Genomic DNA, 15,000 nt, shown 5'->3' with positions numbered 1-15,000 from the left:
AAAGGCAGAAAAATGCCTGTAATCTGCCCCAAAGAAGCTCATGTTCTTTTTTGAGCTTAGGGCGTTTTTCAGACATTTTGCTTCATGTAACAAAACGCTCAGATGTGAACAGGCGCCATTGAAATGAATAGGATTTTTAGCCAGACTGTGACATTGTGGTGGACAAATCTGACCCCAAACGACACCTTTTGGGGACCAGTGACATTATTACATTGATCAGTGCTATAAAAATGCACTGATCAATGTAAAAATGACACTGGCAGGGAAGGGGTTAACACTGGGGGGTGATCAAGGGGTTAAGTGTGTTCCCTGGGTGTTTTCTGTAGGGGGGGTGGGCTTACTGGAACATGACAGAGATCACTGTTCCCGATCACTCTGTCATGTCATCTGACAGAACGGGGAATCGCCTTGTTTACAGGTACCTGTTCTGCCTCTCCCCCCCCCCCCCCCACGGTCGCGGCTCGCCGGCGGACATCGAGTCAGCAGGACCCGCGGGCACGCACTTGCTATCCTCCTTGCATGGACTGACATACAGGTACGTCTATTCACGCAGGAGAGCCGACCTGCCGCAGTATATCTGCATGAGCTGGTCGGCAAGTGGTTAAAGCAACGCAGTGCCGTATCGCAAAAAATGGCCTGGTCCTTAAAGGGGTAAATCGTTCCGGGGCTGAAGTGGTTAAAGGTAAATGAGAGATCTGGGGTCTTTTTGACCCCAGATCTCTCAATAAAGAGAACCTGTCGTGCTTATTTATATTACAAGAGACGTTTACATCCCTTGTAATAGGAAGAAAAGTGATTAACAAAAAAATAAAAAATAAATAAAAAAAAGTAAAATAAATAAGAATTTTTTTTTAAAGCACCCTATCCCTCTGTGCTTGCATGCAGAAGCGAACGCATATGTAAATCGTGCCTGCATATGTAAACGGTGTTCAAACCACACATGTGAAGTATCGCCGTGATCGTTATGCCCTGTACACACGGTCAGATTTTCCGAATGAAAAAGTGCGATTGGATTGTGTTGTCGGAAATTCCGATCATGTGTGGGCTCCATCGGACTTTTTCCGTCGGAATTTCCGACACACAAAATTTGAGAGCAGGCTATAAAATTTTCCAACAACAAAATCCGATCTGTTAAATTCTGATCGTGTGTACACAAATCCGACACACAATGTGCCACGCATGCTCAGAATAAATTAAGAGACGAAAGCTATTGGCTACTGCCCCATTTATAGTCCCGACGTACGTGTTTTACATCACCGCGTTCAGAATGATCGGATTTTTCGACAACTTTGTGCGACCGTGTGTATGCAAGACAAGTTTGAGCCAACATCTGTCGGAAAAAATCCATGGATTTTGTTGTCGGAATTTCCGATCGTGTGTACAGGGCATTAGAGTGAGAGAAATAATTATTGTGCTAGACCTCCCCTGTAACGCTAAACAGGTAACCTGTAGAAAAATTTAAAGCGTTGCCTATGGAGATTTTTAAGTACAGTGGTTTGTCATCGTTCCACGACCGTGCGCAATTTTAAAGCATGGCATGTTAGGTATCTATTTACTCAGCATAACATCATCCTTCACATTATACAAAAAAATTGGGCTAACTTGAGTTTTGTTTTTTTATTCAAAAAATGTTATCTTGAGTTTGAAAGACTGCTGCACAAATACAGTGTGCCATAAAACAGCAACAATCATCATTTTCCTTTCTAGGATCTCTGCAAAAAAATATATGTTTGGGGTTCTAAGTAATTTTCTAGTAAAAAAAAGTAATTTAAACTTGTAAACAAAAAGTTACAGAAAAGGCCTGGCCAGCAAGTGGTTATATGGTAAAGACTGTAATCTAAATAGTTAAACTTTTCTCTTAAAAAAGCAAGTTTGATTTTACATAATCACATTGCCATGTTTAATACTGACTTAATTCTGTGCAGACACATCGGGATACATCTGTATCCACATTGTGTGGGAGCTGTGTCTGTGGCTCAAAGTGTGACACAATAGCGTCTGAGTATATTAGTCTTCCTTGTTCTAATAAACATTTAGCATAAAACAGATGCAGCATAGTTTAAGTAACTCATTCCTTTTACTGCTAGTCTCTGGAGTCTGAATAAAGATTGTTTTTTTTTTTTTTATCTCTCTAAAAAATCTGAATATACTTCTGTGCCCTTCCTTTACACAACTTGCCATTTTCACAAAATCCACTATGTAATTGAAGGAACATTTCTTATACTTCGACGCCTAAAAACAAGCAGCTCCTCACCCTAAACTTTACATGTTTATTTTTTGTTTTGTTTTTTTAACTACAGCATGTTTTTATACAATGCTCAAACATAGACCTTATATCATTATTTATAGATCATTCCCTATTCTAGATTTAGCCTGCTATAAAATGAATAGAAAAGTGATCTATACTTTGTACTTTATGTTCATCAAAATAGAAACATTGGAGTTGAAGTTATGAAGTTATGGCTCCAATACACAGCATATAAAAAATTTGCATTTGGTTCAGGCGCACAGCAAGAGGCACTGGCCATAAAAGCTATGGTGTTTGCATGCTAGTTGAACCCCTCTGCTGTCCCTGTACTCAAAATCCCTCCTATATGTTTGGGCCCACCTTGATTTGAATTACCTTCCCAAAGGTGCATAGAAATACTTTTTGGGTTCAGGAGGCACAGTTAGAAGCGCTAATGTGCATCAGTACATCTCAAAAAGGAAAAAGTGATGATCAACAGTATGCTATAGTGCTATAACTGATCCAAGAAAGAATCTATAATTAATGGCATCAGAATGTTTTGGTTTGCCTTTTTTTGGAACAACAATATAGGATATATTGTGATTATTACACTACAATAGGTTCAGCTGGATGGACTTTTTATAATTTAGCCTATTTACAATGTAACGTAGACATATTACAGTCTCCAAAACCCACTAAGGTTATAGAGCATGGGTTTAATTTTACACAGCCTTTTGCAATGTGATTGCGGAAGCTGAAATTTTAAACATCAGCTTCCTTTATAGCATCCTGTAATTGAAGAAAAGGTGTTTTTTTTTGTGGAACAAAATGTACGTGTCTAATATAAACTTTATATAGCTTATTTGATTGATTTACTAAAGGTAAATGGTCTGTTTACAATTTGGGGAAATTTTTACTTTACAGGGGATTTTTTCCTCATCTTTGTGAATGAGATGAAGCTCTGCGGACCTCCATCATCCAATCATCTTCAAGCAAAAATGCATTTTTTTTTTTATTTTCCTTGTACATGATTGGGTATTTTTTGCAAAGTTAATTTTCACCATTCACTAAGCTAAGCGAAAATTCTCTTGCAAAGTAAACAGCCTACCTGCCTTTAGCAACTCAACCCCACTGCGTTCACTCTTCTACCTGGACTAAAAACCAGAGTTAGGCTTACTGGTAACTCTGTTCCTAGGAGTCGTCCAGGACAGCACTGGAGATAGGCTCCACCTCCGGAGGCAGGAAACACAAACTATAAATCCATAAAGGGCGGGCTCCGTCCCTCTTCCCCAGTCTTTACCTGAGAATTTCCCCGGAACGGCTTCTGAAACAAAAACACTCATTCAAAATTATAACAGCATATAGGGAGGGAATCCCAGCTGTCCTGGACGACTCCTAGAAACAGAGTTACCAGTAAGTCTAACTCTGGCTTTCTCTAGTCGTCTGTCCAGGACAGCACTAGAGAGGATCAATGAGAATTTACCAGATTTGGGGGGGGGGTGACTACCGCTTGGAGGACTTTTCTCCCAAACGTTTGGTCTTGCGCTGAGATAAGGTCCAATCTATAATGCTTCAAGTCGAGTAGCTTGACGATGTTGCTGCTCGACAAATTTGCTCTGGTGTCGCTCCATCTCGCTCCGCCCAAGAAGTCGATAGCGCCCGTGTGGAGTGAGTCATGGGGGAAAAAAGGACATTCCTTCTTTAAAATCTTGTAAGCTTCCACAATACATGTTTAATCCACCTTGCGATTGTGCCTTTCAAAGCTTGGAACCCCAATTTTTTTTCCCAAATGCAAAATAAATAGAGCTTTGGATTTTCTAATGCTTTCTGACAATTCCAGATACTATAAGACACAGGCTCTCACGTCCAGTTGGTGGAATTCTGTTTCTTTTGGATTGGTTGGGCACCCACAGAAAGAGGACAAAACAATTTCCTGAGTTCTGTGGAATTTTGACACCACTTTAGGCAAAAACCCGGGGTCTGTACGCAATACCAGTCTGTCTTCAAATATTAGCAGGCAAGGCTCCTTAATGGAAAATGCCTGCAGCTCGCTAATGCGTCTGGCTGTGGATATGGCCTTTAAAAAGAGCGTGAGCGTAACCCATTTTAAGGACAGCTCTTCCTTTTGCGACCATTTTATCCAAACTTGCAATACTGTTGACAGGTTCCATTTTGGCAGAATTTTGAACGGAACAGGTGTAATCTTGGCTAACCCCTTAAAGAACCTGCTAACTAGCGGGTCTAATGCCAGGGGTTGCTCCCAAAAAAAAAAAAAAAAAAAAAACAGACAAGGCAGATACCTGCACTTTTTGTACTAATGGCCAGTCCTTGGTCCGCACTGTATTGTAAAAACTCCAAGGCAGCTGGAATACTTGAAGATGCCTTCTTGGTATCCAATCATAAACAGAAAACTTTCCAAAATTTAACATAAATTGCTTGGGTTACCTTCTTTCTACTGGACCCTGTCTGAGAGCCCCTTAGACTTCAGGAGGCTTTCCTCAGACACCAAGCTGACAATTTCAGGGTCTGTATTTTTGGTAATAGAACTGGGCCCTGAGACAGCAGATCCTTCCTCTTGGGCAGCATGAGGGGAGACTCCTCTGCCAGGCATAAAAGCGTGGAAAACCAAGGCCTTTTCGGCCAATACGGGGCCATTATGATCATTGTGGTGGGCTCTTGGACAAACTTCCTCAGGACCAGGGGAATACGTTTGAATGGAGGGAAGGCCTAGCATAGGCGAAACACCCACTTCTGGGCCAAGGAGTCTATCCCATTGGCCCCTACTTCTCTTTCCAGCAAGAAGTATACTGGAACCTTGGCATTTGATTTGTTGGCAAACAAATCCACCTCTGGAAGTCCACATTTCTCTACCATTAGTTGGAAGAGTTCCCTGTTTAGTGACCATTCTGACTCGTACACTTGGTGTCGGCTCAGAAAGTCCGCCAAAAGATTGTCCACTTCCTTTAAATGGACTGCGGATATTGACTTAAGGTTCCTCTCGGCTCAAGAAAAGATGGCGCTCGCTAGTCTGATTAAGGATGAACACCTTGTTCCCCCTTGTTTGTTTAAACAAGAGACTGCTAGCACACTGTCCGAGAGGACTTGTACTTGGGTTTGGGCCCTTGGGCTACTCTTGACCCCCAGCGGGCCCCCCAGCCCCAGACACTGGCGTCCGTGGTGATGCAGATGGACACTGGAAGAGACCATAATAGACCCTGCACAAGGTTCTCTTCGTCCCTCCACCACCACAGAGACCTCTTGGTCTTTGGAGATAGGCGAAAGGTAATGTCCAGCAATTCCTGCGCTCTGTCTCAGCTGTTCAGGATATTAGCCTGGAGACACCTGAAATGGGCCCTTGCCCATTGTACTGCATGCATTGTTGTTGTCAGGAGACCCAGACCTGACATGGCTGAACAGATGGAAACTAACATTGTTCTGAAAAAAGGCTACTTTCTCCTCTGTGAGATAAAGCGTCACTGAGTTCACCAAGAACCCCAAGTACTGTAAGGCCTGTGTTGGGGTTAGGTTTGACTTCTCCCCATTTATCAACCACCCCAGATTTTCAAGAAAGAAAATGGCCACCCATTTCTTGTAATAGGAGTGTGGAGGGTGCAAAAAATAAAAGGTCGTCTAAGTATGGGATGACCGATATTCCTTTCAGTCTCAGGGGGGCCAGTGCCTCCGCCAGGATTTTCGTAAAAATCCTGGGGGATGAGAACAGGCCGAATGGCAGGGCCCTGAATTTAAAATGTCGGGGGGGTGTTGGCAGGGGAGCTGGGAGGTAAGGGGGTAAAATGTAGGAACCACGACATTATATATATATATATATATATATAAACACTAGATCTGGTAGTAGGGGTTGGGTGCGGGGAGCCCTATAGGCCCTTTATAGATATTTGGGCTGGCATATGGAACCTCTACTATGTCCCTATTTACTTACTGTATTTTGGTTAGACAACCCTTAAATTCTTTTTGTTTTCTGTCTGACTAAAGTTTTAATGGAAAAGAGGGAGGGAGGGGAAAAGAAAAAAAAAATTTATATGCAAGAAAGCAAACCTTAATAAAGCTTTACGTATTTACCACAATGATGTGAAACCGAGAAGGAGACAGTAAATGAACGTTAAACTGAATATGCCTCTTGATAGTGTTTGCTGAAGTGGTAAAAAAAAAAAAAAAAGAAAAGAAAATGTCGGACCTGCTTTCCCCACTTGATTGCCACCCACAAAAATTTTTGAGATTTTTCGTGGAGCGGGACGTGTAAATAAGCGTCCCTCAGGTCGAGGGAGGCTATGAAGCAATCTGGGGTAAGAATTTACTTCACCATAAAGATTGTTTCCATCCGAAATTTCTTGTAGGTCACCCATTTGTTCAGTCACTTCAAGTTCTGTGTTAGGCAGAATTTGCACGACGGTTTCCTTATTACGAAAACATGACAGTAGAAACCATGGTTTATTTCTCGCTGTGGCACTGGAATAAGAACCTGCTGGTCTATCAAGTCGCCAATTAGTGGACAAGGCTGTCGTCGTCTTAGGATCTCTGGGAGGCGTGGTTACTAACATCCTTGTGGGCGGAGTGCTCTTGAACTGAATTTGATAGCCTTCCCTGATTATCCTCAGTATAAATGCATTTGGGGTAGTCTTTTCCCACTGTGGGAGGAACTGCCCCAATCTCCCTCCCATGGGAAGCAATTCACTGGGATTTGGTGGTTTTCTTAGGAGAGGATAACAGGACACTTTTCTGCTTCTCCCTTCCCCACTGTTTCTGCCTGTATCTGGGTGAACTTGTCCCTTGGCTCAGAATATCTTTGGATGATGCTGTCTCACTTAGCTCATCCAAAAGGATCGGATTCCTCCCCCGATTCGTCACCCGACTCTGGGGCTGAAGCGGGGGGAACTGCGGCTGGTTGTTTTGGGGTCTCAAGGTTCAACAGCATCATCCTTATAGCCTTTATTTCTTTCTTAACACCAGAAATCAATTGTTGCCTCCTTGTAAACCAATTTATCAATACAGGGTTTACAAAGGGGTTTGTTCCACCCTTCTTTAAATTTGTTCGTACATGACGGACACTCTTTCCCCCCTGACCTCTCCGGTTCTTTGGGCTGAACCTGAGACAAGAGAAGGAGAGAAGAGAAGGGAGGCAAAGGGAAAGAAAGAAAAACAAAGACAAGCAGCTGTCAGAAACCTTAGCCAACCAGTGGGTGTATACCTTCACCAACACCTATGTGCACCCCCTCCAGGTGCTGACGGGATTCACATGACTCTTTAGCCTGGATCTCGTCTCACTAAAGGGGGGGGGGGGGGATGGGTGCTAGCATTGAGTTCATTAACCCCCCCAGCCCTGTAGCCCAAAGGCACCCCAGTGTCCGCCTACCTGAGCTTGGCCGGCACCACTGCCAGCTTGTTCAGCTAGATCCACGCTGTCCTCCTGGAGCATCGTGCTGTCGATGTGAGCCATGTGCGGGGAAAGCCAGCCCTCCCCGGGCTATCCTGGAGGACGATGCCGGTATCAGCTCTCTGCAGCCTGCCAGGGGGACTGCCATCCCTGTTCAGGTACTTGCAGACCTCCTTCCCCCTCTCCCTTAGGCAGCCCTACCTAGGCTCAGGGGAAGGGGAGCTCCCATCCAGCCTCCTCCTCCGGTGGAGGAAACACAAAGACTGGAGAAAAGGGATGGAAGCTGCCCTTTATGGATCTGAATTTTGTGTTTCCTGCCTCCGGAGGTGGAGCCTATCTCTAATGCTGTCCTGGACAGATGACTAGAGAAAATGTTTTTCTGTAGTTTATTGTCATGAAGGTGTACATGTCACAATGTTGCACACACTAACTGAAGCTTTCATTTGAGAATACAAAGAATAATCAGTTTATAAGTCATATAATATCATATAAAGAAAAGCTGTAGAGAAATACACTAAGTTTGTAGTAAAGTCGTAACTTTTTTTTTTATACTCTAGCTCACCCATTAACAAAAGTAAATTACTACATTAGATATAGACCATTTTAGAAATCGAGAAGAAGGGATTTTGATATGGTAGTTCTTCAAATAAAGATCAGGTTTTGAGCTAAGAACACCTGGTTAGAAGCCACAAGAGAGATTAAGAGATAAGATAAACATTTACTCTGTCAAAATCGCATTAAGGAATAATTACCTTCTCTCCTGGGGTCACGGAAATTCTCCATATGCAGTGTGTGTATGAAGGATAACCATTTGGAAATCCAGGAGATGAGAAGTTGCCTGTGGAATCTTGTAATGTTTCTCCACAAGCTGCAAGACATGTAGTACAAAAGGTGATTACAATATTAAGCCACAATGAAGAGTAAGTATGTAGATGACAGCAAAGAAAGCTTTATAAAATGAGTCAAAGCCAATTATGTCCTCAGCCATAGAAAAAAAAAAAGGCATGAACAATTCAATGATCTTGATTAAATGAGGAATTCAACAATTATAAGCCATGACTTGGAACTTATAAAGGGCCAAAGACCATCTCTCTGCCCCGATGTTGCAGTGTTTGTTGTCTGAGCAGCCAAGCACCAGCGCAGTAAGGAGGTTGATAAAGTGAAAAAGTCAAATAGTACTCCATTTCCAAAATAAGGCTGTGTTGACACCACACCAGTTGCCTTTACATATAATTTTTTAATTACCTCCATGTACTATAGACCAGTGGTTCTCAACCCTGTCCTCAAGTACCCCCAACAGGCCATGTTTTCAGGTTTTCCTTTATCTCACACAGGTGCTTTAAATCAGAGTCAATGGTTTGGTATTTGGGAATTTACATTACATGTTTTGGTAAGAGAAATTCCCAAAACATGGCCGGTTGGGGGTACTTGAGGACAGGGCTGAGAACCACTGCTATAGACTATCTTAGACATCTACTTGTAAGTTTATGGTAAGGTAAGGGAGAGTTCATGCAATATATCTTTGCAATTTAGTAGCTATCCTTCCTTAATTGGGCTCCACATATTGCATTTCAATTTTGAAAGTACCAAATTTATACTGACTCTCAACTACACTTAATAAATATCAGTGCAATGCTTCTTATCTATATTAAAACAAAGGTGTTGCGCTAAAACATTTCTGTAAAAACAATGCTATGACATTAAAAAAAACAAATCATATACTGTATGAGCGAATACATATGCAATACAACTGTATCAAAATAAGATCTAGGGTGTAAAAATGAAAGCAGAGCTCCACCCAAAAGTGGAAGCTCTGCTTGTTCGCACCCTACACTGCCACATTTGGCACTTTTTGGGAGGAAGCAGGTACCTGGTTTTGACAGGTACCCATTCCCACTCCCGGGTAAGATCACCGATCAGTGATCTACATGCATTTCCAGCCCCTCCTCCTTTCCCCTGCTGCCTTCTGTGACACACACAGGTCCCAGAGGACAGCGGGACCATTCAGAAAGCGCAGCGCAACTCGCACATGTGCAGTGGGAAACTAGCTGTAAAGCCTGAAGGCTTCACTGCCGGCTTCCCTTAGAATACCGGCCCCTGCACCCATAGCTAATTAACGAATTGGATCGGGGATGCCAAAATCGCGGGATCCCTGGACACGGATGACTTTGGTTTGTCTTTCAGAACCAATGTAGAAATATGTACAGTAAAACATTGTCACCGCCTTTCGTGGCTCTGAAATCCCAAGTAAAACTGGTGACATTTGGGATTTCAGAGCCAGGAAAGGAGGTGACAAAATTTTACTGGCCATATTTCTACATTGGTTCTGAAAGACAAACCAAAGTCATCCGTGGCTGCCCAAGAACAGATCTTTCTCTTCAATTCTGGTGAAGTTCAAAGTCTTGTCCAGTGAAGAGATATTGCAGTGTATCATGGAAGCAGATTTCCTGTGACGACCCCTCAGAGTGACTACATACAGTTCCACTCTCATGCTTGTCTCACTCTTTGCCGCTGGCATAGGGCCCAGAGAACAGTGTTGTCTTCCAATGGCCACAACCCAGAGCTAATCACTGGGAAGATCTGTGTACTGCTATTTCCTACTGCTGACTTATCCCCCTGCAGTCTCTACCCCAACACTTATATAAAAAGAAAATGATAGATATTTATAATTTAAAAAATTATATATATATATATATATATATATATATATATATATATATATATATATATATATATATATATATATATATATATATATATATATATATATATATATATATATACACATATATACACACACATACATGCACAGTATCTCACAAAAGTGAGTACACCCCTCACATTTTTGTAAATATTTTATATCATTTCATGTGACAACACTGAATAAATGACACTTTGCTACAATGCAAACTAGTGAGTGTACAGCTTGTATAATAGTATAAATTTGCTGTCCCCTCAAAATAACTCAACACACCCAAAGTATTAATATTTTGTGTGGCCACTATTATTTTCCAGCACTGCCTTAACCCTCTTGGGCATGAAGTTCACCAGAGCTTCACAGGTTGCTACTGGAGTCCTCTTCCACTCCTCCATGACGACATCACAGAGCTGGTGGATGTTAGAGACCTTGTGCTCTTCCACCTTCCATTTGAGGATGCCCCACAGATGCTCAATAGGGTTTAGGTCTGGGGACATGCTTGGCTAGTCCATCACCTTTACCCTCAGCTTCTCATGCAGCACTCATGCAGCCCCAGACCATGACACTCCCACTACCATGCTTGACTGTAGGCAAGACACACTTGTCTTTGTACTCCTCACCTGGTTGCCGCCACACACGCTTGACACCATCTGAACCAAATAAGTTTATCTTGGTCTCATCAGACCACAGGACATGGTTCCAGTAATCCATGTCCTTAGTCTGCCTGTCTTCAGCGAACTGTTTTGGACAATAGCCATGCAGACCAATTTGATGCAGTGCGCAGCGTATGGTCTGAGCACTGACAGGCTGACCTCCCACCCCTTCAACCTCTGCAGCAATGCTGGCAGCACTCATACTCTACATCTATTTCCCAAAGACAACCTCTGGATATGATGCTGAGCACGTGCGCTCAACTTCTTTGGTCAACCATGGCGAGGCCTGTTTTGAGTGGAACCTGTCCTGTTAAACCACTGTATGATCTTAGTCACCGTGCTGCAGTTCAGTTTCAGGGTCTTGGCAATCTTCTTATAGCCTAGGCCATCTTTATGTAGAGCAACAATTCTTTTTTTCAGATCCACAGAGAGTTCTTTGCCATGAACAGCCATGTCGAACTTCCAGTGACCAGTAAGAGAAAGTGAGAGCTATAACACCAAATTTAAATACACCTACTTCCATTCACACCTGAGACCTTGTAACACTAACGAGTCACATGACACAGGGGAGGGAAAGTGGCTAATTGGGCCCAATTTGGCCCTTTTTTACTTGGGGTGTACTCACTTTTGTTGCCAGCGGTTTAGACATTAATGGTTGTGTGTTGAGTTATTTTGGGGTGACAGCAAATGTACACTGTTATACAAACTGTACACTCACTACTTTACATTGTAGCAAAGTGTCATTTCTTCAGTGTTGTCACATGAAAAGATATAATAAAATATTTACAAAAATGTGAGGGGTGTACTCACTTTTGTGAGATACTGTATATTTGTGGCTAACAGTGGTAAGAAAAAAATAAAAAATAAAAATTGGCAAGATAGTAAACCATAAATACTTACCCAGAAGGCCTATATGTAAACACAATGTAGCTCTCCTCATCAGCACGCTCTATAAATGTCACACAGGTATGTTTACAAAATTGTGAGGGGTATACTCACTTTCGTGAGATAATGTATGTGTATTTTTCTCTCTGTTATATTGCAGCCATTTGCTAAAATCATTTAAGTTCATTTTTTTCCTCATTAATGTACACACAGCACCCCATATTGACAGAAAAAAACACAGAATTGTTGACATTTTTGCAGATTTATTAAAAAAGAAAAACTGAAATATCACATGGTCCCAAGTATTCAGACCCTTTGCTGTGGCACTCATATATTTAACTCAGGTGCTGTCCATTTCTTCTGATCATCCTTGAGATGGTTGTACACCTTCATTTGAGTCCAGCTGTGTTTGATTATACTGATTGGACTTGATTAGGAAAGCCACACACCTGTCTATAAAAAGACCTTACAGCTCACAGTGCATGTCAGAGCAAATGAGAATCATGAGGTCAAAGGAACTGCCTGAAGAGCTCAGAGACAATTGTGGCAAGGCACAGATCTGGCCAAGGTTACAAAAAAATTCTGCTGCACTTAAGGTTCCTAAGAGCACAGTGGCCTCCATAATCCTTAAATGGAAGACATTTGGGACGACCAGAACTCTTTATAGAGCTGGCCGTCCAGCCAAACTGAGCTATCGGGGGAGAAGAGCCTTGGTGAGAGAGGTAAAGAAGAACCCAAAGATCACTGTTGCTGAGCTCCAGAGATGCAGTCGGGAGATGGGAGAGAGTTGTAGAAAGTCAACCATCACTGCAGCCCTCCACCAGTCGGGGCTTTATGGCAGAGTGACCCAACGGAAGCCTCTCCTCAGTGCAAGACACATGAAAGCCCGCATGGAGTTTGCTAAAAACACCTGAAGGACTCCAAGATGGTGAGAAATAAGATTTTTTGGTCTGATGAAACCAAGATAGAACTTTTTGGCCTTAATTCTAAGCGGTATGTGTGTAGAAAACCAGGCACTGCTCATCACCTGTCCAAAACAGTCCCAACAGTGAAGCATGGTGGTGGCAGCATCATGCTGTGGGGGTGTTTTTCAGCTGCAGGGACAGGACGACTGGTTCCAATCAAGGGAAAGATGAATGCGGCCAAGTACAGGGATATTCTGGATGAAAACCTTCTCCAGAGTGCTCAGGACCTCAGACTGCAAGACAATGACTCTAAGCACACAGCTAAAATAATGAAGGAGTGGCTTCACAACAACTCCATGACTGTTCTTGAATGGCCCAGCCAGAGCCCTGACTTAAACCCAATTGAGCATCTCTGGAGAGACCTAAAAATGGCTGTCCACCAACGTTTACCATCCAACCTGACAGAACTGGAGAGGATCTGCGAGGAGGAATGGCAGAGGATCTCCAAATCCAGGTGTGAAAAACTTGTTGCATCTTTCCCAAAAAGACTCATGGCTCTACTAGATCAAAAGGGTGCTTCTACTAAATACTGAGCAAAGGGTCTGAATACTTAGGACCATGTGATATTTTAGTTTTTCTTTTTTAATAAACTGCAAAAATGTCTACAATTCTGTGTTTTTCTGTCAATACGGGGTGCTGTGTGTACATTGAGGAAAAAAAATGAACTTAAATGAATTTAGGAAATGGTTGCAATATAACAAAGAGTGAAAAATTTAAGGGGGTCTGAAAACTTTCTGTCCCCACTGTATATACACAAACACACAAAAGCTTTGTCTTGCATTTCTATTTTATACTGCCTAGGTTATTTTACAAGGTAGGGGTTCACATATAAATTTAATCCAATGGATTTTATAGCCAAAATGGCATGTTGCATCTTGTTTAGAAACCATGTTATTTCATTTATCAGAGTGTGTACATAACAGTAACTTAAGAGACCTAATTACTTACATAGGTAGTATGGTTGCTCACTGTATTTATTTTGGAGACACATCAAAATGGCAGAACAGGGAGGGCTCACATCTCAGTGAATAATAGTTTTATGGATTTAGATAAAGAGGCTCTGCGTGTAAAATCATGCTGCCTTTTTTATACTAGTAATGTGGAATTAAAACTGAAAAGTGAAATGCTAGCAAAGGTTACATGATATTAAGGCGTGTGCTCATTTGGCTGACAAGTCCAAATCTTTTTAGCTTGCTGTCATATTTCCCATTCCTGCACCTCTGAACTCTGGCAGTACTGAATTAAGCTACTGAAGTATTTTTGCTGAACAATGCATAGTTTCTTTTTGCAGTACCTGGGCATCTATACAGCTTCCTTGCCTGTGCAATATCCCCTTTACTGAGACGTGTTCGTTGACCTATAGGAGGCCTCACACCATTTTCATCGCGGGATGGAAGAATTGTATCCAGAAACATACCCCTAAAATTTGATACACACACAAAAAAGAATCATCAGTTCTATTACACTCACATCATATAAACATGGCTTTAAATGTTACTTGTTTGCTAGACATTTACTAAGGTGTGTTTGAAGGAGACCTTTTATATAGAAAACATTGAACATACTGTAAAACAAGTGCAGCTATAAAGTTGCACAAACACATGACTTCTGAACATAGTATTTACAGTATATGCAACGATTAAATCGTAGCTCCTTTCCCCGAGTCCAGTATAGAAGTAAAGAACACCTATTTTCACGCAAGACAAACCTTTGGACTGGCCTATTCAGGCCTTGTGGCACTCTTTAGTATTATTACCAAAATTAGGTACAGTTTCACTTTTGAACTTCCTCATAAGATTATACAAGGCTCAGATTGGTAAGTAGAAGAGCAAAAGGGACGTCAAGTTAAAAACAACATTTCTTTCGTTTGAACAGAGAGCAAATTAAAGCCCATTACACACTAGTATTTTTTTTTCTTTTCATTCAACCCAGCAGGGATGAATGAAAAAAACCTGACAGCTCAGGAGGAGCCACTGTACTAACTACCGGATGTTAGTACAGCGACCTCTCCTGCTGCTCTATTGTGTTCTGAGGGGGGGGGGTGGCCCCCCTCCAGAGCATGCCGGTACTCCAGTGGCTGAGAGCGCTGATCTGGAGCCATACAGCAGACCTTTTTCGGTCATGTCTCTTCGACAGAAGTCGACCCAACGGCCGGCTTCTGTCAGACCAACTGCAGTACA

The 15,000-nt window shown here is 42.2% G+C and overlaps 1 protein-coding gene across 1 annotated transcript in view; it reads right to left on the bottom strand.

Moving 5' to 3' along the window:
* TLL1 (tolloid like 1) overlaps positions 1-15,000 on the bottom strand; it is a 205,944-nt gene that overhangs the window by 55,105 nt on the left and 135,839 nt on the right. Inside the window, exons 8-9 of the mRNA XM_073606089.1 lie at positions 14,115-14,239; positions 8,372-8,487 (exon numbers count right to left, since the gene is read on the bottom strand). Coding sequence (XP_073462190.1) covers positions 8,372-8,487; positions 14,115-14,239 — 241 coding nt within the window. The remainder of the gene's footprint in view (positions 1-8,371; positions 8,488-14,114; positions 14,240-15,000) is intronic.

This window comes from Aquarana catesbeiana, linkage group LG01, assembly GCF_042186555.1.
Source record: "Aquarana catesbeiana isolate 2022-GZ linkage group LG01, ASM4218655v1, whole genome shotgun sequence".
Taxonomy (NCBI): domain Eukaryota; kingdom Metazoa; phylum Chordata; class Amphibia; order Anura; family Ranidae; genus Aquarana; species Aquarana catesbeiana.
This window is presented reverse-complemented; position numbering and strand designations above follow the sequence as displayed.